The following is a 26598-nucleotide window of genomic DNA, read 5'->3' on the forward strand; positions in this document are numbered from 1 at the left end:
AAACTTTTAAACAAAATATCTTTTGTGTCTATTAAAAACTTAGCAAATGTTTATTGGGAGACAATTCATCATGATTTTCCTTAATGACTAAATGACTAAATAGAAAAGCTTTATCCCACAATAAGCTACCAAGAGCAAAGGAACTGGAATTGCCAATTCCCAAGGTTTTTTCCCATATTTACCCTGTTGTTTACCTGCTGGGCCTGTGAGAATGAGGGAGCCGAGGCAGGTACCATTACATTTCTTCCAGCTTCTGCCAGCTGTCCATGCCTGCCGGCACCCCACAGGTACACGTCACACTTGCCTCCCAGGTGCCAGTCCTAGAAAACCACAATCACCTAAAAATTAGATTGATCTGTTTGTTCAAACAAGCATGTACTGAGTGCCAAGCAAGTGCCAGCCTCTCTGAGAGATGCCAGGACACAAAGCACATACATTTAGAATCAAAAGATTGACTAAGAACTACCATATGGTTTTTATCTTTACTGACCTCAGGTCTAGAAGTTGCCCAAGACATAATTTGTTCATCCATGCCATTGATCCATTTACTATTATCCTGCAAGACAGTGACCACATCATGATCAATCTTGGTTAATCATAATTTATCTGTTCTCTCTCTTTTTTTTTTTTTTTTTTGTGGGTCTGGGGATGGAACCCAGGGGCATCTGACCTCTGAGCTACACCACCTGCCCTATGTTTTTATTCTTTATTTTGAAACAGGGTCTCACTAAGTTGCAGAGGGCCTCACTAAGTAGTAGCTGAGGTTGTCCGTGAACCGCAATTCTCCGGTCTCAGCCTCCCGAATGCTGGGATTACAAGCATGCACCAACACGCCTGGCTAATATATCTGTTCTTAACTAACAAATCTTCTAAGCCAGGCGTGGTGGTGCATACTTATAATCCCAGAGCTTGGAAGGCTGAGAGAGGAGGATCGCACAGGTTCAAAGCCAGCCTCAGCTACTTAGTGAGGCTCTCAGCAACTTAGTAAGATCCTGTTTCCAAATAAAATATAAAAATAGGTCTAGGGGTATAGTCTGGAGGTAGAAAGCCCCTGGGTTCCATCCCCAGTACTACAAAATAAATAAATAAATAATAAAAAGCACCTATGGAAAAACAGGGCGTAGTGGCGCACGCTTGTAATCCCAACATTTGGGAGGCTGAGACAAGAGGATCGCAGTTCTTGGACAGCCTCAGCTACTTAGTGAGGCCCTTTACAACTCAGTGAGACCCTGTTTCCAAATAAAGAATAAGCTGGCTGTGGTGGCGCACGCTTGTAATCCCCACACTTGGGAGGAGGAGACAGGAGGATCACGCAGGTTTGAAGCCAGCCGCGCTGGAGTAAGAGATCCTGTTTCCAAATAAAAATATAAAATAGGAAAAAAAACACCTAAAGATTTTCTTCATAAAATTAAACATTCCACATGCTGTAAACATGTGTAAAATTATGAATAAGACATGGTTAACCTGGACAACCATTGGTGGGAGGGGGGAAGGGAAAATGGGGGTGGGAGGTAGAGGGCACCAAATATAGTTTAAATGTATACTATTTATGTTCAATAAAAAAATTGTTAAAAATATTTTCAATCTGACATAATAAAAATAATAAAATACAAAATTTAAAATATGAAAATATATATATATATATAAAATAGGTCTGGGAATTTAGCCCAGAGGTAAAAGGGTTTCCAGGAACCCCAGTACCACACACACACACAAAAAGAATAAAAAATAGGGCTGGGGGTGTCGCTCGGAGGTAGAATGCTCCTGGGTTCCATTCTCAGTACCGCAAAAATTAAAAAAGAAAAAAAAGCACCTATGGAAAAAGAAAATGAAAAAAATATGGGACATGTCATTGAGAGCCAGCAGGTTTACACAAACTCCACAGCTCTCATATAATCAGTTTCTGTTACCACAGAGGCCTGATATCATGCAGAAAATGACCATCTGAAAGAAGTATTTATCAAAGGGTGTATTTGTAGCTATTGCTATTCATGCTAGCAAAAACATATCATGGGTCTGCTCCATACCAAACACCTATGATATAATCTCAACTACAAATAATAGCAGCTCGTGTTACATTTACCATTAGGAAGACAAGCTCATCTTCTGGAACAGGCTCTAGATCTGGAACGGTAAAAGACTCTGGAAATTGTGCTCCATTGGTCAGGGCTTCAGCAGCTTTAATGGTGGTTGAGAAACATTCTAGCCAGGCCCACTCGTTAGGATTCCAGGATGCAGGGTCAGGGAGGCAGTTCTGGTGGTGTGGTGGCACTGGAGGGCTACACAACAGCTGATCCAGATGAAGTCCCACAGCAAGAGAAGCCAGACATTGCATATAGGGGCTATGAACAAGCTGGTCACCACAGACCACATGAGGCTAAAAGAAAACACAAGGATATCATGTTGAGGATATGCCAAATATTTCAAATTAACTTACTATATTCTGAAAGCCCATAATCATATTTTTACTTTTGTTTTTTTGAGCTTTTTCTTTTTCTTTCTTTTTTTTTTTTTTTAGTACTGGGAATGGAACCCAGAGACATTCTACCTCTAAGCTACATTCCCAGCCCTATTTTTTTTTTTAAATTTATTTTGAAACAGGAACTCGCTGAGTTTCAGAGGGCCTCACTAAGTAGCTGAGGCTGTCTATGAACTGCGATCCTCCTGTCTCAGTGTCCCAAATGCTGGGATTATAAGCGTGCACCACCGCACCCAACTGAGCTTATTATTTCTGAGCTTTTTACTTTCAAATAATTTTAATAGAACTACAGAGATAATACACAGAATTCCAATATGTTCTTCACTTAAATTTCTTTAATGCTTCGGGGCGTGGTGGTGCAGTCTTATAATCCCAGCATTCAGGGGGCTGAGCCCTAAGTATCATGGTTTGCAGCCAGCCTCAGCTACTTAGTGAGGTCCTCTGCAACTTAGTGTGACCCTGTTTCAAAATAAAGAATAAAAAGTAGGGCAGGGGGTGTAGCTCAGAGGTTGAATGCCCGAGTTCCAACTCCAGACTCTCAAAAAAAAAAAAAAATATTTAATGTTAACATCTTACATAACCATGGTACTTTCAAACCATGGTACTTTCAAAACTAAGAAACTAATGTTGGTTCAATACTAACAAAACCACAGAACTTTATTCAGTTTTCCTATTAATTTCCCTTTTCTTTATCCTGCTCCAAGATCCAATCTAAGATATCACATTAACATTTACTATGTTTTCATTATGTGTTTTTTCCTGAGTAAAAAAAAAGGAAAACAGATAATTAAATCACAGAGACCTAGTCCCTCTCACATTTCTTCCTTTAAAAAGAGTACCTTGGTAATTATCAAAAGAAAACCCCTCCCTCTATGGTACCTCCTAGTAATAGCAGAGCAACTGTTTGAGAAACCAAGGGGTTCAGAAAAGAAAACTTGGGCAAATACCTCAGTGAATTAACTGGGCGCATTTGTAGCAGCTGATTATATCAATATAGCTTGGCAAAAAAAAAAAAAAAAAAAAAGGAGGGGCAACACACTGTGGCTACTTGAGGATCACTGCCCATACTAAATTAGACCACTGTCATCTATTCCACAGCTCCTCATTTTAGCATTTGATGATCTTACTCGGCTGAGCTTTAGCTGTTCTAAACGTTCCACAAAGATTCAACTGGTACGTGGAGAGGGTGAGCACTCTGACAGCCACACCCATTCCTACTCCCCAATTCAGGAATGCAAAGCCACACAAAAATAGATATATGGATCAGAAAAGGGAAGATCAGCCAGGCATGGTGGTGCACACTTGTGTGCACTCCCAGTACTTGGGAGGCTGAGACAGGAGGATCACAAGTTCAAAGCCAGCCTTGGCAACTTAGATTAGAGAGGCCCTTAGCAACCTAGTGAGACCGTTTCCAAATAAGAAATAAAAAGCCAGGCGTGGTGGTGCACACTTGTTATCCCAGCATTCAGGAGGCTGAGACCAGAGGATAATAGTTCGCGGACAGCCCCAGCTACTTAGTGAAGTCCTCTGCAAATCAGTTGATACCTGGTTTTAAAATAAAGAAAAAAAAAAATAGAGCAGGGGGTATAGCTTGGAGGTCGAATGCCCCTGGGTTCCATCCCCAGACCTGCAGCAAAAAAAAAAAAAAAAAAAAAGAAACAAACAAACAAACCAGGCTGGGGGTGTAGCTTGTAGCTTGGAGGCAGAATGTTTCTGGGTTCCATCCCTAGTGATACAAAAAAAAAAAAAAAAAAAAGGAAGATCACCTGGGCATGGTGACACATTTATAATCCCAGTACTTGGGAGATAGAGACAGGAGGATGACAGGTTCACAGCCAGCCTCAGCAATATTGTGAGGCCCTCCACAATTTGGTGAGACTCTGCTTCAAAATTAAGAATAAAAAGCTGGGTGTGGCAGTGCACGCTTGTAATCCCAGAGTTTTGAAGGCTGAGATAAGAGAATATGGTTCTTGAACAGCCTAAACTACTTAGTGATGCCCTTTACAACTCAGTGAGACCCTGTTCCGAAATTAAAAAAAAACAAACAACAACAAAAAAAAAAAACTAGGGCTGAGAGTGTAGCTTGGTGGTAGAATGCCCCTGGGTTCAATCCTCAGCACTGCAAAAAATAAAAAATATAAAAATTAAAAACAAATAAAAAATATAAAACAGACATTTTAAGAAGCTTTGGAGTGAATATGAGTCATGTGCAAGAAAATGACAAAAAACCTACATATCTGGGAGTATGTTTTATTTTACTCGGGGAAATAAAGAACAGATGTAGGAACACTGTTTTCAGCACAACTGATTTAATTTGATGCTGCCCAAACAGCCACAAACTTTCCTCAAACTTCATGCTCTTAAAGAGTTAAATTCAAAGTTGTAATTAAAGCACCAAGGATCTATGAATCTACTGAAGTGAGTGCATGAGGTACCTTTTCATACGCATACTGCTCCTGAAGCATCATGGGTAGCCGCTCCAGAAATGCTCTCATGCAGGGAGCCGTGTTTAATCCCAGAACGCCCTGTTGTTTCAGTGCTGTCCTACAGGTTGCTAAAACGTGATTGGCAGCAGCCCATTCTGCTGTACAATTCACAACCAAAACATCCTGGTTGAAAATAAATGATGCCACATGATGAAAATTTTAATATAAAGGATAATGTTATCACCATTCAAAAGTAAAAAACTATCTTCTAGTAATTCTATTAAATACTTTTGCTTTTCAGACATTTTATACCCCAAAAGGCTTTACTTTTAATATCTATGAATCATTAAAACATCCTAAATTTTGTCTAAGTAAAAACAAGAAATAATCATAAATTTTATTTACTTATTTATTTTGTAGGTCTGGGGATGGAACCCAGGGGCATTTGACCTCCGAGCTACACCCCCTGTCCTTTTTTTTTTTTTAACTCTTTTAATTTGAAACAGGGTCTCACTAAGTTGCAGAAGGCCTCACTAAGTAGCTGAGGCTGTCTACAAACTGGGATCCTCCCATCCTCCCAAATGCTGGAATAACAAGCGTGAGCCACCATGCCCAATTAATCATACAATTTATAAACAACCATAGCTTAGCTGATTCTCTAGGGAAACAATGTCAGTTTTTTGCTATTTCACAGGAGTTCTAGAATAGGGCATATAGTATATTTCAGAAGTCTGACATAAACACTGGGATACTAGAGGAAATAATTCTTTGTCTACCAAGAAACACATCTTAAAAAGCAGAAGAACTGCTCTACTCTGACTCTATGGTTTATTTACATAGGCCACTGCTGCCTAGGTATACATAAAATATTCCATATATTATAAATTACTACACAAAAAGTATTCCTAGAATTGGTTAATTTTCTTATTTTACTTCTTTTGTGTGTGTGGTCCTGGGGAATGAGCCCAGGGCATTCTACCTCTGAGCGACACCCCCAGCCTTTTTATTTTGAAATAGGATCTTGCTAGGTTGCTGAAAGTCTCACTAAACTGCTGAGGCTGGCCTTGAACCTTTGATACTCTTGTCTCAGCCTCCCAAGTACTGAATTACAAGGGTGTGCCATCAAGCCCCGCTTCATATTTTACTTTTTTATTGTTTGTTTGTTTGTTTTGCGGTACTAGATGGAACCCAAGGCAGTCTATCTCCAAGCTACACCCTCAGCCCTATTTTTTATTCTTTATTTTGAAACAGGGTCTCACTGAGTTGCAAAGGGTCTCACTAAGTAGCTGAGGCTGTCCACAAACTATGATCCTCCAGTCTTAGCCTCCCAAATGCTAGGATTACAAGCACACACCACCACGCCTGGCTTATGTTTTACTTGTAATGGGACTATTCATGAAGGTTTATAGCTTATTTTAATATAATTCAATCACATGGAATGTAAATCGAAGCAGTGCAATTAGCTTTTTAAAAGTATGAAAAACAGCTGGGCATGGTGGCCCACAAATTTGTAATCCCAGCATTTGGGAGGCTGAGACAAGAGGATCACAGGTTCAAAGCTATTCTTGGCAACTTAGCAAGGCTCTCAGCAACTTAGCAAGACCCTGTTCCCAAATTAAAAAAAAAAAAAAAAAAAGGCTGGGAGTGTAGTGCAAAGGTAGAACCCCTGGGCTCCATCCCCAGCACCACACACACACAAAAAAGTATGAGAAACAATTACTGTAGGGAATATTGTATCACAGAACTACTCCAACAGCAGGGCAACTAGCATTTTTACTAGAACCTAAAATTTGAAAGCCAAGATATATTTTGCATAGTTGAGTTCAATGTCTTCAAAATGGTTCTTTTCAGAGAAAGTTCTTTAGAGAGAGTTTATCACTATCTTTAAATATCTCTAAATTGCTCAATACCTCTGTCAAAAATTATGGCAGAAAGTAAAAATCCACTTTCTATTTCTCAGAGGTCATGAAATCAATCCTGAGGAATAGAAGAAACAGTACTAGATAATAATCAGAAGACATGGGTTTAATTCTCCTTCTACCACAAAATCATTGCCTTATCTTGGGTAAGTAAAGATCCCTCTGGATATCAGGTTTCTCCTCCATCAAGTGAGGTTCTTGGCCTCAGATTTCTAAAAACCCTTATAGGCTAATATCTTATGACTTGATGTAACTACAGTATTACCTTTGATCTATTTGAGCAAGCAGCCACTCCAACTTCTGGAATCCATACTGTGGTCTGAATAGCTCCAGAGCCTATCACTACAGTTTGCAAGACAGACCCATCCTAAAATGAGAAAAACATCAATATTCATTACTTAACTTAGGTATTATTGATATTTAAACTCCATATTTAGGCCAGGTGTGGTGGCACATGCTTTTAATACCAGCATTTGGGAGGTGGAGACAGGAGGTTCACAGACAGCCTCAACTACTTAGTGAGACACTTTGCAACTCAGTGAGACCCTGTTTCAAAATGAAGAATAAAAAAATAGGGCTGGGGAGTATAGCTTGGAGGTAGAATGCCCCTGGGTTTCACCCCCAGTACTGCAGGGGGTGAAAAAAATCTGTATTTTGCATTTATAAAAGCATATTCTTTTTTATTTAGTAGTACTGGGTAAACCAGGGGGGATTCTACCTCCAAGCTACAACACAAGCCCTACTTTTTATTCTTTATTTTAAACAGGGTCTCACTAAGTTGCAGAGGGCCTAAGTAGCTGAACCTGGCCACAAACCTGCATACCTCCTGTCTCAACCTCCCAAGTACTAGGATGACAAGCGTGCACCACCACACACTGCTCTATAAAAATATATTCTAAAATCTGTACTTTAGCTGAGTTCAATAATGTGCAATTGCTTACCTATTACCCAATTTTCTTTTGCATGCATGTGAGTGCATGTGTGTGTGTTTGTGTTACTAGGGATTGTACCCAGGGGGCTTCTCCCTCCAAGCTACACCCTGAGCCCTTTATTATTTTTTATTTTGAAACAAGGTCTTGCTAGGTTGCTGCGAGTCTCACTAAAATGCCAAGTCTGGTCTCGAACCTGCACCCTCCTGTCTCAACCTCCCAAATACTAGAATTATAAGTGTGTATCACCACACCCAGCTACTACCCAATTTTCCAGTACTTAGATGACTTTAAAGAGCAAAATTTTAGATATTATTATAGAAAATATGCCTAGGACTGGGTAATTTTTATCATACATTTAAGTTAATGAAAAAATATTCAACATAAAAATAAAATCTGTGCTCTTACCCTTAACGACCAAATGTTCATGAGCCCACCAAGTCCACCAGACACCAGGGCCAGGCCATCAGAACTAAAGGCGACAGTCCGGACAGGAGTGATGTGTCCCCGCAACTGGTAAACACACCTGGCTCCTGCTGACTTCCTGTATCCATCCTGCAAGTCATTATTTTTTAACATATATTCAAATTAAAACAATTTATGGGTTCAAGACTTGCAATTCATTCTTGGAAATTTAACACTTCAGTATAAAACTGGGGTTTGGCAGGGACAGACATCTTCGCTCTCAAAGGCTAACCTGACTGAATAAATAATAAAATATCAACCTGGTTTTCCTTTGCTGAAGTTGAATTTCACCTCTCTGCTACATTTCTAAGCTTGTTTTCTACTTTAAAAATTTTTTATTATTTTGGTGCTGAGGATTGAACCCAGGGCATATATCACCTCCAAGCTATACCCCAGCCCCATTTTTTATTCTTTATTTTGAAATAGGGTCTCACTAAGTTGTGAAGGGCCTCATTAAGTAGCTGAGGCTGTCCGCGAACCACAATCCTCCTGTCTCAGCCTCCCGAAGGCTGAGGTTACAAGTGTGCGCCACCATGCCCGGCTTGAGAAAGAATTACTTTGATGACATATACTATGTATATGTCATCAGCCTCCCAAGTAATGGGATTACAAGCATCCGCCAACATACCTGGTTTTTACTCTTTAAATTAGCAGAAATGGCTACATTTCAAACTTGAATTATCCTCCAGACCTAAAAAAATTATAACCTCTACTTCTTAGCCAGTGGTTCAACTTTTAAATTTTATATTAATGAGGTTTTTATTTTTATGAATGATATTCTGGATGGGGTTGTTCTTAAAGTGTTCCTACTTCACTGTACAAAGATTTAACTTTGGATCTATCTGAAGAATCAATTCTATTCATCACCATTATAATGTCACTACTCAATATGTGTTAAATATGTCACCTTAACACAATTATGGTGTCTTTCATAAAATATTAAGCAAATTACAAGAGCAAACAAAGTATGACAATTATTTACATTTCCTTAATGGGTCGTACCTTTATGGTATCATGCTAAGTACCTTACCGAGGAAGAATTATTATTATTATTTTTTTATTTTTTTATTTTTTGCGGGTCTGGGGATGAAACCCAGGGGAATTATTCCTCTGAGCTATACCCCCTGCCCTGATTTTTATTCTTTATTTTGAAGCAGGGTCTCACTGACTTGCAGAGGGCCTATTAGCTGAGGTTGTCCACGAACAGCAATCCTCCTGTCTCAGCCTCCCGAATGCTGGGATTACAAGTGTGCGCCACCATGCCCGGCTTGAGGAAAAATTACTTTGATGACATATATTATGTATGATTTCAAATAAGGTCTTCCAAAACACTAGAACATTACCTGGCAATTTGATTCCTGGTCCCACCATCCTTCTGAACTAGTCACACTTGTCTGTGTGTGATCTTGTGGAATACACCAAACACATACCAAACCATTCTGACAGCCACTTAAAAAAAAAATTGATGACATAAGAAAATTACTAAGTTTCACACTGGAAAACTTATTCCTTTGAGCTTAAGGCATTAAACATGATATCTATAGTAACTGGCAAAAAAGGTTTTAAACTAGAGAAGTCACATTTAGCGCAAACAACAGTCTGTATTAATATAAAAATTAAGACACCACACAAGTTTGTAACATACGTAGCCATTAGTAACTGCAACTTGGATCCTTTCCCTGGAAGGCTGCACCAGGCAATGCCATTTACAATAGACGGATGGCAAATTGAATGCAGACAGCACCAGCATCCAGAAATAGGTCCCCAGAGCTTCACGTTTTCTTCTTTGGCACATGTCATAAGAATATGGCCTGTTGGGTCCCATTTCATACTAACAAGAGTCTCCTTAAAATGGCAGGGAGAAAAAAATAGAGAATGCTTTTTCCACAAACATTCAAATTCAATAATTTCTGACCTATATTTTTATAAGGCAATTATTCTGAAGTAAACATTTTATGCACACCAGACACTGCTACATCATTCCCGATCACTAACTCAACTCACTCTTGAATATAGCCATGTCACGTGTACTTGTTGCAGTCAGAGCTCAACAGATGTTAAGCAGAATGAAAGGGTATATTACATTTCATTTGCATGTGCATTTACTGAGTGATAATCATTACAATGTGAAACTGAAAAAAATTTAAAAAATAAGCACCCCTCACATGAAATAAGAAAAACACTTATGAAAATCTGGGACATGCTTCGTGTCTATATGGTTGTGATTATTGTTCTCTTCTGATGTTTTTTAACTCTCCTTCCATATCTTTCAACTTCTGGTTTGTTACTTGCCTAGCTGGCCCTGTAAATGTCGAAATTGACAACTTCTGCCTAAGGTAAAGGAATCTTCTTCGTGAAGGGAACTTCTGGCATTAATGGGAGGCACTTTGTTTTTTTTTTTTTTTTTTTGGTGGTACTGGGGTTCCTGGAAGCCCTTCTACCTCCAGGCTACACTCCCAGACCTATTTTTATATTTTTATTTGGAAACAGGGTCTCCTAAGCCAGTGCGGCTGGCTTTTGAACCTGTGCGGTCCTCCTGTCTCCGCCTCCCAAGCGTGGGGATTACAAGCGTGCGCCACCATGCCCGGCAATGGGAGGCACTTTGAACAGGGGCATTCCCAGGAGAGTCCAATTTCACTGTTTTGGTTTTACTTTTTTCATGGCTTGATAATTTTTTGTTGTTGCTGTTGCAGTACTGGAGATGGAACCCAGGGGCATTCTACCTCTGAGCTGCACCTCCAGCCCTATTTTTTATTCTTTATTTTGAAACCGGGTCTCACTGAGTTGCAAAGGGCCTCACTAAGTAGCTGAGGCTGTCCGTGAACCGTGATCCTCTAGTCTCAGCCTCCCGAATGCTGGGATTACAAGCGTGTGCCACCACGCCCGGCTGATAATTTTTCTTACATAGACTTTTCCATGTATATATATATGAACAGAAGGCTTCATGTAACAATTGAATATTAAATCTTAAGTGATGTAAAAAAAAGTTAAAAGCAGCTAGTATCAACCAATTTTGTAATAAAAAGCAAGAGTGAAGACTCTTCTGATAAAGACTCATTTACCTTGTGTGCATCAATTACAACAATGCCTCCTTTCTCAAGTGGCTCCTTTGTTCCCAGTAACAATTTTCCATCAAAATATCCCACTGCAAATGGTCTATCTTCACTGAACCAAGCAATGCAAGTAACAGACACTAACATAAAAACAACAGAAAATGAAAGAGAATAAGAGACTTGTCATTATCTGATTTAAAAGACAGAGACTGTGAAGGCTGAGTGTGGTGGCGCACGCTTGTAATTCCAGCATTCGGGAGGCTGAGACAGGAGGATCATAGTTTGCAGACAGCCTCAACTACTTAGCGAGGCCCTTTGCAACCCAGACCTTGCTTCAAAATAAAGAATAAAAAATAGGGCTGAGGGTGTGGCTCAGATGTAGAATGCCCTTGGGTTTCATCCCCAGTACCGGGGGAAAAAACAAACAAAATAAAAGACAGAGACTTTGAAAGAAATATATACTACTGCAACCTCCGTATGTTTACAAACAGCTTTTTAATGCATTAGACAAAATGTAAGCCTTACAAGAGAGATTTCTTTATTTTTGTTTGTTACTTATGGTACTGGGGATTGAACCCAGGGGCATTCTACCTCTGAGCTACACCTCAGCCCTATTTTTTATTTTTGAAACGGTATATTGCTAAGGGCCTCTTGAAGTTTCTGAGGTTGACCTCAAACCTGCAATCTTTTGGTCTCAGCCTCCCAAGTACCAAGATTACAGGTATGTACCACCACACCTGGCTCATGTAACCTACTATTTATCTGTGTATATGTTTATATATTTGTTTCTTCTTAATTCTTTGGTACTGGGGATGGAACCCAGGGACATTCTACCTCTAACCTACATCCCCCTGGCCCTATTTTTTATTCTTTATTTTGAAACAGGGTCTCACTGAGTTGCAAAGGACTTAAGTAGCTGAGGTTGTCCAACGAACCATGATCCTCTTGTCTCAGCCTCCCAAATGCAGGGATTACAAGCATGTACCACCACACCCAGCTCCCTATGTTTTATTCTTTATTTTTGAAGCAGGGTCTCACTACGTTGTGAAGAGTCTCACTAAGTAGCTGAGGCTGGCCATGAACCTTCAATCCTCCTGTCTCAGCCTCCCAAGTACTAGGATTACAAGGGTGTGCCACCAAAACCCACTAAAACTTTTTAATTTTTGGAATCTGTAAAGGTCAAAAGATCACTATCTATTTTTAACCCCCTCACAATTTCTTCAATTCTGTTAATAGAGTGCCATGTAAGCAGGTACTATGACTAAAAAAACTACTAAGATACAGAGCCAGGCATGGTGGCGCATACTTATAATCTCCTCAGTACTTGAGAGGCTGAGACAAGAGGATCATGTAAGTTTGAAGCCAGCCTCAGCTACTTAGTGAGGCTCTCAGCAACTTAGTGAGAACCTGTTTCCAAATAAAATATAAAATAGGTCTGGGAATATAGCCCAAAGGTAGAAAGCCCCTGGGTTCCATCCCCAGTACCATACACACACACAAAAAAAAAAACCCTACAAAGATACATACCTATTCACATAATTTCAATTTCAACGATTTGTCAAAAATTTTATTTTTACCAATGACTATTATCTTTCTTGGACAGTATTAACATTCAAGAGAGATTTGGAACCTACTATAAATGTTAAGGCCCTTACACAAAGTATGAATAAGTAATATTTTGTAATACTACTAAATCACATTTTGGTACAGAGGTTGGGAGAGAAAGATCTTTCAATTCAGTAACTATAATGAAACATCAAGTGGATAAATTTTTTGGGGGGGTGGGTCTGGGGATGGAACTCAAGGGTATTAGACCTCCGAGCTACACCCCCTGCCCTATTTTGTATTCTTTATTTTGAAACAGGGTCTCACTAAGTTGCAGAGGGCCTAAGTTGCTGAAGCTATCCACGTACTGTGATCCTCCAGTCTCAGCCTCCTGAATGCTGGGATTATAAGCATGCGCCACCACGCATGGCTCCAAGTGGATAATTTAGAAAACAAAGCTCAAAGTAATATTCACTCAGCTTGCTTGCTTTATTTATTTATTTATTTATTTATTTATTTTGGTGGTACTGGGGTTCCTGGAAACCCTTCTACCTCCGGGCTACACTCCCAGACCTATCTTTACATTTTTATTTGGAAACAAGGTCTCCTAAGCCAGCGTGTGTGGCTGGCTTCAAATCTGCGCGATCTTCCTGTCTCTACCTCCCAAGCGCGGGGATTACAAGTGTGCGCCACCACGCCCGGCTCACTCAGCATTTTTAAAAGCAACAATCAAAAAACTAAGTCTAATTGGTTTTGGGAAAAACTTTTCAACTAGACACAAGTGCATTTACCATCCTTTCGATAGCAATGCTCCAGTTCTCGACGGTGCATGGTGGACACATCAACAACTTCGATAAGTCCTAGAGATCCATCCATCCGTCCCACCAACAGTAATTCCGGAGACTCTCCTGACCATGCTGTAGCTGGACCTTCTTCTGGCCAAGCCAGAGCAGATACCCAATGAGGCTGAATATCTACTAACCCTTTTCCTCCTATTGAGGGAAAAATTGTTAACAAGTTGTTATTTAATTCCTTTTAAAAACAAGAACAGAAAATGCTATTTATTAATATGCTCACTGGAGTCACAAATTTCATAATAGCCCACAAAAATAAATCTGTGAAAACAAGACTATTTGTTTACATACTTATATCATTATCAAATTAATAGGCTTTTCTGTAACTATTAACAGGACAAAAATGGTAGCTTTACAGAAGAGAGAAGGAAGAAAAATACTTAGTGGTAAATATCAAAGTCTTTCCCTAATAATTACTAAAAACAAATCATCATAAGTAATTTACCTAGAGTTAGTGCTAGTTATTCCATAACTGAAAAAGAACAGCCATTCCTCAAATGTATAAAAGTGGAGAAAAATACTAATAAGCCTGAAATTTTAAGAAATTTCTATTTTTCACAGGGGTATAAAAAATCAATAAGTTTGTATCTGTGAAACAAATATAAACAACAGAAATATTTCAAGTGATTCAAATGATTATACAGTTTAAAATCCAGAGACCACTACTTCTCAAATCCTCCATAATGACACAGTAAAAGATACAGTTTATAACTACTAGGTTAGTTGAAACTCCCAGAAAGAAAAGTCAGAAAATGAGCATTTCCTCTCTAATTTAAATCACACCGAGCATTTTCACAGTTGTTGAAATTTTGTGAATTTCCAGGTAAAGAGAGGCCACTATGTGGACTCGGATGGCTAAGAGAAACAGAAGGCTAAGAGAAAGGCATAAAGAGTACCTTAGGTAGTTTACTAGTATTTTCATGACTCTTACCATTAACTTGCCAAATATTCACCATCTTTTCCAAAGCCCCAGCTAGGTATTTGCCACTGATACTCCAAGAAACAGGTGAGAAGCTTGGATCACTTGGTGACCCAAGGCTTTCGTCAGCATCCCCTTCCCTAGAATATAAGAGACTATATGGAATTCGAATCCACATTATCCAAAAGTAAATGAAATCCCAAACCTTCAGAGTTTCATACAGACTAAAATACATCATAGCAGAATGAAGCCTATCCTATTCCTCATCTAATTAGTACATAATTTATCAGCAAAGAAATAAAGATTCTGTATGGGTTACACACACAGTTATTATACAGAATACAATGATTTTTGTTTGCCTAATCTCTAGGGAAAATAATATAGAAAAGAAATATCTACAGCTGGTAGTAGCATTGTAAAAAAAATGCTACATTCCAATACATACTCTAATTATTTTATTTATTTATCTATCTATTTGTTTATTTATTTTTTGTGATACTGGGAATTGAACCCAGGGGCATCCTATCTCTGAGCTCCATTCCCAGATGTACTTTGTATTCTTTTCTTTTTTGTGAGGTACTGGGTAAAGCCCAAGGGCATTCTACCTCTAAGAATGCATCACAACGCCTGGCTATTCTTTATTTTTGAAATAGAGTCTCACTAAGTTGTGGAGGGCCTACGTAGCTGAGGCTGGCTATGAATCTGGATTTCTCCTGTCTCAGCCTCCCAAACACTGGGATTACAAGCCAGTGCTACCATGCCTGGCCTAATTCTTATATAATACCAGAAGACTAAGGAAAAATTAAATCAGGGTCCATCAGCAAATAAATGTTCAGCATAAGTTGGGTGTGGTGGCGCATGCTTTTATCCCAGTACTTGGGAGGCTGAGACAGAAGGATCACACAGGTTCGAAGCCAGCCTCAGCTACTTAGTGAGGCTCTCAGCAGCTTAGTGAGACCCTGTTTGAAAATAAAATATAAAAGAGGTCTGGGAGTATAGCCTGGAGGTAGAAAGCCCCTGGTTTCATTCCCAGTACCACACACAAAAAATAAATAAATAAAAAATAAATATTCAACAAAAATAAGTATATCAATATATCTACATTGAAATTAATAAATAAATGATGTTCAATATTTACGTGCTAATGGACTGTGATTTAATTTTGATTAAGTCCAAATACAAATTTTTATTTTCTGAATTATTACCCTGAAAAGTTAAAAAATAATATTGGAGATTTAATAATACTATTATAAAAGATTATAAAAGTATAGTGACAGTTTGATTAGATTAACAGCCTATATGAAGAATGTTTAGGATTTTCTTAAATGTTACACAAGTCATGTTAGCACTCACAATCTGTTAAACACACAAGTCTGTTGCAGTGAATATTGCTTCTTAGTAACATTCCACACCCGAATGGTACCATCATTGCCACTTGTAGCCAAGAGACCTTTTTTATTACACCAAACACATGTCATTACCTAGAAAAGTTGAAAAAGATAAGTCTAGCAATATTCAAGCAACTTTTGATTCAAATAATTTTATAATTTGAAACCTATCAAATTAAAACAATGTATCATGAAGCCATAACAGAAAAGTGTCCGTGCTATAATTCAATATGCATGATATCATTTTTTCGAAATGGCTTACAAATATATATGTACTGAACTATAATTTTAAAGTACTATACTCAAACTCACTTGGACTGTCTGAGAACTATTAAAAACTTGACTAAATGCATATTTAATTCAATAAAAACTAAATGTTTTAATATATACATATACATATATATGTAGTATTGGGGGTTGAACTCAGGTGATTCTACCTCTGACCTACATCCCCAGACCTTTCTGTTATTTGTTATTTTTAAACAAGGTCTTGCTAAATTGCAGAGGTTGGCCTCAACCTTGCTATCTTCCTGTCTCAGCCTCCCAAGTACCAGGGATTTGAGGCATGCACCACTCTGCCCAGCATATTTTAACATACTTATATTTATTTGTTATATAAAATAAAAACACAGATTAAGAAGTGGTTTTAAAATTGTTTAAGAAATGCAGTTGAGTCTTCATTTCCTAAACACACTGGTCACTGTTCAGAACCCACTGGGTTAAATAAAAATAGGCCAGTTTCTTTTCTTCTTATAATTAAGCCTTCATCTTCTTTTGTGAATCTATTTCTTTCTTTTTTCTTCCTCATCTCCCATCTAATTTTCCCTTTTGTATACTATTATACCAACCTAACATAGAGAGAAAGTTGGTAACTATCAGGCAAATTTTGGTAATTATGTGTCTGCATATGTATGAGAGAGACAGAGACATGAGAAACTGAGACCCAAACTGAGCTGATCAGCGATACTTTATCTTACATAGGTGATTGACACATTTTATAGCTAAAAATACATACTCTGTTCTGATGAGCCTCCAACTTGATAAAGGAGCACTTTCTAAGATCTCCTCCCATATCGGCAAGTGTCTGTGGAGTGGTCTGGTTGTCACGGTCATGTGCAGCCAGAGTACAAACGAGCTGCTGGGCAGCCCATTGCCTGTGCTGTGAGGACAGCCTGGAGGAGAGGCAGCAGGCCGCCAGGGCGTTAGCCAGCTCCAGAGGGCCTACAGCAGAAGGATCATAGGAAGGATGGGCATACAATTGGGCACATAAACCTGCTTAGACAAAACAACGAAATGATGCCTGGGTGAGAGCTGGTGGTGATGAACAAATAAAAATGGGCTAACCCATTTCTTTTAACAATTAGCATTTTTGAAAAAAATTATTTCACTAAGATATACATACAAGATATAAAACATTTATCTCAATCAAATTCTATAATAAATCTGATTTATTACATACAAATATTTTACTATACATCAATAAACAGTCCTTGTTCTAAGGTCTAAGTATACTGGGAATGCATATGAAATCTTTTTTTTTTTTTTTTTTTTTTTTGGTGGTACTGGAGTTCCTGGAAGCCCTTCTACCTCCAGGCTACACTCCCAGACCTATTTTTACATTTTTATTTGGAAACAGGGTCTCCTAAGCCAGCGCGCGCGGCTGGCTTTGAACCTGCGCGATCCTCCTGTCTCTGCCTCCCAAGCGCGGGGATTACAAGCGTGCGCCACCATGCCCGACTAGAAGAAATCATTTTAAGGCCCAGGCAGAGGTAGCTTGTCTTTATGAATATGGTTTTAACTACTCAGAGACAATCTTAGGTTTGAAAGTGTAACAATGGTAGAGCACGTGCTTAGCATGCACAAGCCCTGGGTTCAATCCTCAGCACCAAAAAAAGATTAAGAAGAGGATGTAAGTAGCAAGTCAGAGCCAGGCATGGTGGCACACGCTTATAATCCCAGCATTTGGGAGGCTGAGACTGGGAATCGTGGTTCGTGGACGGCCTCAGCTACTTAGGCCCTCTGCAACTCAGTGAGACCCTGTTTCAAAATAAAGACTAAAATATCGGGCAGGGGCTGTAGCTCAGAGGTCAAATGCCTCTGGGTTCCATCCCCAGACCTGCAAAAATAAAATTAGCAAGTCAGTTAAAAATACCATAACTGGACTGATGGATCCAGGAGCTCATACTTTGGCTAAATGGTGCTGATAAAGAAGGGTAGGTAGCAGTGATTAAGCGGTCCTTTCAAAATGTTATCATTTTACAAGATTGCCTTTACCTAAATTTTATTAAAGAAACCTACTAGGATTTTTATCTAAGGTGACACAAATCATAATCTTTTACTATTCAGAGCTCAGTGTGTTAGATTAAAACAGGCCAATCTCTTTTCCTCTTATATAGATAAGCCTTCATCTTTTTGTGATCCTATTTCTTTCTTTTTCTTTTTCTTTTTCTTTTTTATTTAATTATTTATTTATTTTTTTGGTGGTACTGGGGTTCCTCGAAACCCTTCTAACTCTGGGCAACACACCCAGACCTATTTTATATTTTTATTTGGAAACAGAGTGTCATGAGACTGGCTTCAAACCTGTGCGATCCTCCTGTCTCCACCTCCCAAGCGCTTTTCCCTCATCTGTTTTCCCCCTTGTATACTATTGTATCCACTGACATACAGAGAATGTATGAAATAATATATTTTCTAATATTTTGTTTCCATACACAGTGAAAAATACCTGTGTACTATTTTATGAGCTACACCTTAAGAAACTCATATTACGTAATTTACCACATACAACAATGCAAAAACACATCTTTTAAACATGATTCAAGTTGACTAAAAGATTGGATATTTAAATAACATAAAACCTACCTTTCTTTTCAATTTCTGACTTATCATAGTTAGGTCTCAGTTTGGCCCCTTTGTCGGCTAGTAATGCCACAAGGGCCTGAGTTACAACAAAGTTTGGGGAGGTTACAAGCTTATTCTCTTCAGCAATTCCTCGGAGAAAGCTGGGTAGAAACTTTCTCTGAATTGGATCATCGACTGTGGTTAAATTTACACCTGTTGCAGCAGAAATCAAGTTCTGCAGAGGCAATTGGAACAAACAAGATTTAATTTTTATGTACAATTTTGGAACAAAAAGACTTCATTTCAAACCATTCTTCAAGAATCAGTGGAAAGTAATCAATGCAGAACAGCACCGAGGCTAACTTACCTGTGTGCACAGCTGCACAAGCAGTTTTGCAGCACTAGGAGTGTTTGATGCCAGACATCCCACTGCTGTGCTCAAATAGGCCAGGCAAGAGATGGGCTTGTTGGCCTTGCTGTGACTGCCTCGTGAGCGTTCTGAGGTGCTCGCCGTGGCAGAAGGGCTGGTAGAGAGGCCAGCTCTTCCTGCGGCAGCCAAGCACATTAATCGAACCAGTGTTCGGATATCTGTTAGCCCCAGAGACTCAAGACCAGCAGCCAGGCTACAACTGGAACCACTGTCAGGAAAGGAGAACACTTCAGATAGATAAAATAGATTCCTTAAGGGACATACCATCCACTGAAATAACAACCAGAATAAAATGGAAGCTGCTATATGACTAGTCGTACACATCTTAATAGATGTCAAAAATATTATGTAGGCTGGAAACTTATCTAAATTTTCTCTCATTTTAATAAATGCTAGAGTACACACAAATTACCAGAGTATAACATAGGAATGTTCACAGAGCATAAATTTTCATAATCTAAATAACCCCATGTTACTGCCCTCCAGATCAAGAAACACAACACTAGTGACACCTCAGAAGCTAGCTTTGGGCTCTTACTCAAGTAACCACACTCTTACTTCTAAAGTCATAAATTAGTTTTTTTTTTGTGTGTGTGTGTGTGTGTTACTGAGGATTGAACCCAAAGGTATTCTACCTCCAAGCTATACTCCCAGCCCTGTTTTTTATTCTATTTATCTATCTATCTATCTATCTATCTATCTATCTATTTATTTATTTATTTTGGTGGTACTAGGGTTCCTGGAAACCCTTCTACCTCCAGGCTACACTCCCAGACGTATTTTTATACTTTTTTATTTGGAAACAGGGTCTCTTAAGCCAGCGCACGTGGCTGGCTTCGAACCTGCGCGATCCTCCTGTCTCTGCTTCCCAAGCACGGGGATTACAAGCGTGCGCCACCACGCCCGACTTATTCTTTATTTTTAAACAGAGTTTCACTAAGTTGCAGAGGGCCTAAGTAGCTGAGGCTGTCCACAGACCTTAATCCTCCTGTCTCAGCCTCCAAAGTACAGGGATTACAAGTTTTGTTTGTTTTTGAACTTTAAGGTAAAGTATGTATTCTTTTGTGCCTTTTTTTTTTTTTTTGTGTGTGTGTAGTACTGGAGATGGAACCCAGGAGCATTCTATCTCCAAGCTACACCCCCAGCCCTATTTTCTTTTTTATTCTTTATTTTGAAACAGGGTCTCACTGAGTTGCAAAGGGCCTCACTAAGTAGCTGAGGCTGTCCACAAACCTTAATCCTCCTGTCTCAGCCTCTCAAATGCTGGGATTAGAAGTGTGTGCCACCACATCTGGCTGTGCCCGACTTCTTTGTTCAACATTATGTTTGTAAGATTCATCCATGTGGTTGAATTATTGCAGTTTATTATTTTCTGTTAACATATAAATTAGCTCTACCACAGTCCCTTTACCTACACAGGTAATGATCAGGTGATTTCCATTATGAGGCTGCTGTGTCACGAATGTTCTTATATATGTCCTTGGTACACCTATATAAGCATTTCTGTATGGTATATACCAAGAAATCGGTTTCTGATCATAAAGTGTGTTCATGTTCAGCTTTAGTTGGGATACTGAACATCTTCCAAAGTAGTTGTATCAATTTCTTTTGTCAACAGCAGTGTATGATTTTTTAGGTGTTTCAGAGACTTAAGTCTGCCCCTAACCCCGCCAATCTTAAATTTTAGCCCTCTTGGTGGATATATAGTAGTATATCATTGAGTTATTTTGTTTTTGTGGTACTGGGGGTGGAACCCATGGGCCTTATACCCCCAGGTTACACACCCAGACCTATTTTTTTATTTGGAAACAGGGTCTCACTAAGTTGCTGAGGGCCTCACTAAGTAGCTGAGGCTGGCTTCAAACCTGCAATCCTGTCTCATTGTCTCAAGCACTGGGATTACAAGCATGTGCCACCACACCTAGCATAATTCATTGTGTTTAATGTTCATTTAAGACTAATGAGGCTGAACACCTTTTCATGTTTACTGGCCATTTGGAGATCGTCTTGTGAAGCACTCCTTAAAATATATTTTGCCCATTTTTCTCTCAGTTGTCCTTATTTCAACAGAGAGCCAACAGAATGGAAAAAGATTTTTGCCAGCTACTCCTCTGATAGAGGAATCCTTCATATATTACTAAGTTATATGCACTGCTAATATCTTGTCCCATTCTGTGGCTTGCTTCTTTACTTTCTTAATGACTTTACTAAAAAAAGCAGTTTTCTATTTAGTGCAATTTATCAATATTTTTCTTTATAGTGGATGCATTTTGTGACTTAAGAAATCTCTGCCTGCCCCAAGATCCAGAATAAATTCTTCTATGCTACTTCTAGAAACTTTATTGACATATCTTCCATATTTAGATCTAGGAGCAACTTTGGAGTTGTTTTATACTGTGAGTTTGGGGCCAAGATTCTTTTTCCTCTTCCTATAAACCACCAGACCTGGTTACTAAAATGACCAACTTTTAACCACTGCTTTACAGTGTAAAGCACTGGCACAAATCAAAGTATAAACCAAGCATTTATCTATATGTGTGGCATGTGTGGGTTTGTTTCTGAATTCTGGTCTTCTCTACTAACTTGTCTGTTATCCTGAAGCTAATACCACACACTCCTACCTAAGTTTTGAGTATTTTTTTTCCAGGATTCTTCTGCCTCCACTGACTTTTGGTATTAAATACTTCTACTTAATTATTTTATTTATTTATTTATTTACTTATTTATTTTTGTTGTGGAGCTGAGGATGGAACCCAGGGGTATTCTACCTCTGAGCTACACCCCCAGCCCTATTTTTTTATTTTGAAACAGGGTCTCACTACGTTACGGAGAGCCTCATTAAGTAGCTGAGGCTGGCTGCGAATGTGTGATCCTCCTGTCTCAGCCTCCCAAGTACTGGGACTACAAGCATGTGTCACCACACAGCTTTACTTAATTTTTTTTTTTTTTTTTTTGGTGGTACTGGGAGTGGCTTCAAACCTGTGCGATCCTCCTGTCTCAGCCTCCCAAGTGGAGATGGGGCAGGAGGGGGGGGCAAGGGAGGGGCAGGGGGGATTACAAGCATGCGCCATCACACCCGGTGTACTTAATTATTTCTTAAATGGATATCCTTTATGTATTCTTGTTTCTCTTTCTTTTTTGTATTTTACTTCACAGTATGAATCTGGCAAGAGTTTCCATGGTAGAATTTGCCAGCAATTTAACTATACAGTTGGTCAATTCTACAGAAACATACATTCAATTATAATTTTTTTTTGTGGGTGTGGTACTGAGGGTGGAACTCAGGGGCTTTTCTACCTCCGGGCTATACTCCAAGACCTACTTTTATGCTTTATTTCGAAACAGTCTCACTAAGTTGCTGAGAGCCTCACTCAGTAGCTGAGGCTGGCTTTGAACCTATGTGAACCTATGTGATCCTCCTGTCTCAGCCTCCCAAGCACGGGGATTACAAGTGTGCGCCACCACGCCTGGCTCTATTCAGTTACTTATAATGGCATTATTTTCTATGTAAGAAGAGCTAAGTATTAAATGAATAACATTGAATTAATAAATGATAATAATTAGAATATCTATCATTTTTCAAATATCAGTATGTATTCAAGTTTCAAAAATTCTGAGCCGGAGTATAGCTCAGTTGTAGAGCACTCAGCACACAGCAGGCCCTGAGTTCAGACCTCCAGTATTAAGAAGCAGAAAAGAAAGTAAGCACACCATGCTATGACTCACGCCTATAATCCCGGTTACTTGGGAGGCGGAGGCAGAGTTCCAAGACAGGCTAGGCCACATAGTGAGACCATATCTCAAATAAAAAAATATTTTCTATTTCATCCTCCCAAATAACATGAGATTCCTATTTAATACACACCAGAGCTAACACACTAAGTAATACTTACCTGACTGAGAGAAGAGACAGAGCTCTCATCACCATGGTTCTAGCCAGAAGCACCTGAGCAGCAGCGGTCACCCTCCTTAAGGCCACTACCCGGTCATGAGGGCTTGCAAGGGCTGCTGCCTGCTCGCCTAATGTTATTCTCCCAGAGGAACTCTTTTCTACAGAGCCATGGCAACCTGAAAAACCAGATTTTGTTTAGTTCCTAATGAGGTTAAAAAAAAAAAGGTATATGGACTGCTTGAATACTGTTTCTATGTTCCCTGGTATCAAAAAGAAAAGAAAAAAATCCTTAAGAAAAATTTAGATATTTCTAGGTTAACAATCTACTATAGGAGAATTTTTAAATTAATACAATTCTGTCTTAATTTATTTCGTTTTATGTAGCACTTCTCATATTAACAAATATAGAAAAGAGAGAGAGAGAGAGAGAGAGAGAGAGAGAGAGAGAGAGTGTGTGTGTGTGTGTGTGTGTGTGTGTGTGTGTGTGTTACTGGGTATTGAAGCCAGGGGGCATTTTACCTCTGAACTACACCACCAGCCACTAAGTTGCAGAGGACCTCACTAGGTAGCTGAGGCTGGTCGCAAACTTGCAAGTCTCCAGTCTCAGCCTCCCAAGTACTGGGATTACAAGCATACGCCACCATGCCCAGCTTGGAAGGATAGTTTTAAACATATGCTTGGAGTACACATCAAGAATTATGTCACCAATACTGTTTTGATTCTTTATTTTGTATCCCCTATAATAAAAACTTACAATATTTTCTCTTTCTTTCTCATTCACACACACAAAATAAAAACAAAAATCCTGCACAAAAACTTTTAGTCAATTAAAGAATTCTCTTATTACAAAAACCATATTCTTACTATTTACCTAAGAAACAAATTAAAATAGGCAAGACAATTAATGCAAACCAGTCCTTCAGTTTACCTATTTGCATCAGAGTCTCCTCCATACTATTGGTCGCTGTGACCATTGCCACCGATGCTCCCAGGGGGTCACTGTCAGGGAACTGAACTGGCTCTGGTACAATCCGCCGGTCATTTAAACCAAGTGGTCCAGCAAGCAATTCAAATTCTTCCTCACCGGTTAACTTTTCATCCTCATCAACATCTAACATGTCCCAGTCTTCTGGAATGTAAGTAAAAAAATGTATGGTATCTAGATATAAACCATGACAGAGCTCCTCTGGCAATGATTACTGTAGGTAATATATGTATGTAGCTGCATCTAAAATGCAGCTGGATCAAAAGTCTACTGCCCATTAAATGAACTATGGCACCATTTCCCGACGACCTGACCAAACTACACTACTGAGGTTCAGAGTGAGACTAGACTAAGGGAAAAAGACCTAGTGTAGTGGAATCCACAAAAAGCAATTGTAAATGTTTCAGCTACTCATGGAGGTTTCAATTAATAAAAAAAAGCATTGTTGGTGCAAACATAAAGTCCTTAATTCTGTCCATAATTATGAGGAAAGAGTTACTTCAAGTAAATGAGTGCTCCAGAAAAACTGATAATCATCTTGATTTTTTATTTTTTACTTTCCACAACTAGGATAGAAATTCAAATAAACTACATCTTTTTACAACTTTGAAAAAATACATGCCAAACAGAAATTTACATTCTGTGATAAAGCTAATATTAGAAATTAGGTCCTTTTTCCTTTCACTTTCATACTAGTATTGCTGCTATTAAACTAGCCTGAGATTTTAGGGAAAGCTCAAGTTAATGTGTACATAAAAACAAACATAGTCCACGATATTTTAGTAACATGTTAAGCAAGGAGAATATATAAAAATATATGTAAAATAAAAAAGCTCTCAAAACAAACGACTACCTTCATACACACTGTCCTGCTTGCCAATTAGATCTGGAGCTTGTCCCTTGTACCTGCACCAAACATGAAGAACATTGTGTTTTTATATAAAATAGTTAGTACTCAAATATGCAAATTAATCATTAGAATATTTTAAGAGGTCATTAATAAAGCAGCACAAAATTAAAAAGTATTTTATGTTATGGTATAATGTATTAAAAACTGCTGGGATATGTGTTCACATGTGCTTATAAATCAATGGCTGTTTTACTAAACAACTGAAGAGATTTCTGGTCACCTACAACAATCCTTTTAATCAAAGCCTTCCAGAAAACCTTAAAGACTTAAGGGTAAAACCCTATACTAGAAAGTAAGGATATAAAGAGATAATGTTTTTATGGAAGCTCATTTAAAGAGAATAATCTATTTTTTTCATCAAGATCTTAAGATGCTAGAAATAAGGTAGAAAAACTACTGAAAGAGTTGACTACATGGCTTCTGAGGGCTAAGAGAGGTACTGATCACAACTTGCCAAAAAGTCTAAGATCGACAGAGTTAAACTCCCATAAAGGACCTGCTGTCATGCTACTATTTCTGGACTTCCAGGAGAATCTCTGGATCTCCTAAGCAACTGAACTCTTCAATCTTTTCTATGTTTTCTTCCCCCAATTCAGTCATCATGGGAATTCAAGGAAGGTCACAAATAATTCCTCACATGAAAAATCTACAATTCCTATCTCAAAGGGTCTGGATATCTATGCAATTTCAGGGTACCTCTCAGAACTTGTTGTCTTGGATTTGGTCTTCAGGGCTAGGTACTTCTCCCTGCAGCTGCCACACAGCAGGTAGTATGGGTTTCCACTCCCACATTCACCACCAAACCAGCCATCCACGTAAGAGCCATTGCTGCGATAGCCCTGGCGGTTTGCACTGCGCCCACAGCCTGGGTGGTTCCTCTTCATGTGCTGATTGAAGCTGACAACGCTGCATTCACACAGTTCACACACCACCACTTCTTCCCTGTCTTCAGACTCACAAACATGCTGCACAAAATGATTTCATACCAAATTATTAGAGTCAATTTAACATAAAACTAAGAAGCAGATTATGGCATTAACTACATTATCTAGATACTTCAGAATACTTACAAGATGTTTAATAATGCTACACAAAACATTTCTTTCGAATCAGGACTCAGACCATACAATCTGGAGATGTTCTCTGTTCTCTCCTCCCTCGCTATAAATTATGATATGAGTAACTGATTATCTGACTAAGAGTTAAGAACATGAAAATCTGCCCTACCTCAAAATGTTTTTTTAAACTCTCTTTTGAAAATAATAATTTTTTAAAATCTGGCTATAAAATGCATACCTATTTTCTGAATTTCTGAGAAAAGCCGTTAAACTCATATATCTTACTGAATTAACATGGTATATTCTCTTTCCTGTAAGACTTGAATCTATGAACTTTTAAGTCCCCTCACTATTCATATATAATCCTAAACAATGTATACATACAAACCCACATGTACCCTGTCCCTGGATGGAGATGTTTACAAGATATGGATGGGCACTGGTTCCCAGAATGAGGTATTATGGTGATTAAATGGAACCCATGAAGGAGAAGAGCATGCAT

General features: G+C 38.7%; 1 protein-coding gene across 1 annotated transcript in view; it reads right to left on the bottom strand.

Annotated features, from left to right (window-relative positions):
* HERC1 (HECT and RLD domain containing E3 ubiquitin protein ligase family member 1) overlaps positions 1-26598 on the bottom strand; it is a gene marked incomplete at both ends in the record, with an annotated part of 161097 nt that overhangs the window by 27139 nt on the left and 107360 nt on the right. Inside the window, 19 exons of the mRNA XM_080690546.1 lie at positions 195-320; positions 491-556; positions 2084-2377; positions 4915-5088; positions 7090-7191; positions 8162-8308; positions 9562-9667; positions 9864-10063; positions 11281-11411; positions 13608-13808; positions 14602-14729; positions 15943-16070; positions 16993-17198; positions 18843-19056; positions 19189-19459; positions 23145-23319; positions 24072-24272; positions 24982-25034; positions 25735-26003. Coding sequence (XP_080546672.1) covers positions 195-320; positions 491-556; positions 2084-2377; positions 4915-5088; positions 7090-7191; positions 8162-8308; positions 9562-9667; positions 9864-10063; positions 11281-11411; positions 13608-13808; positions 14602-14729; positions 15943-16070; positions 16993-17198; positions 18843-19056; positions 19189-19459; positions 23145-23319; positions 24072-24272; positions 24982-25034; positions 25735-26003 — 3192 coding nt within the window. The remainder of the gene's footprint in view (positions 1-194; positions 321-490; positions 557-2083; positions 2378-4914; positions 5089-7089; positions 7192-8161; positions 8309-9561; positions 9668-9863; positions 10064-11280; positions 11412-13607; positions 13809-14601; positions 14730-15942; positions 16071-16992; positions 17199-18842; positions 19057-19188; positions 19460-23144; positions 23320-24071; positions 24273-24981; positions 25035-25734; positions 26004-26598) is intronic.

The sequence above is a fragment of the Muscardinus avellanarius genome (assembly GCF_963383645.1).
Source record: "Muscardinus avellanarius genome assembly, chromosome: 3".
Classification (NCBI taxonomy): domain Eukaryota; kingdom Metazoa; phylum Chordata; class Mammalia; order Rodentia; family Gliridae; genus Muscardinus; species Muscardinus avellanarius.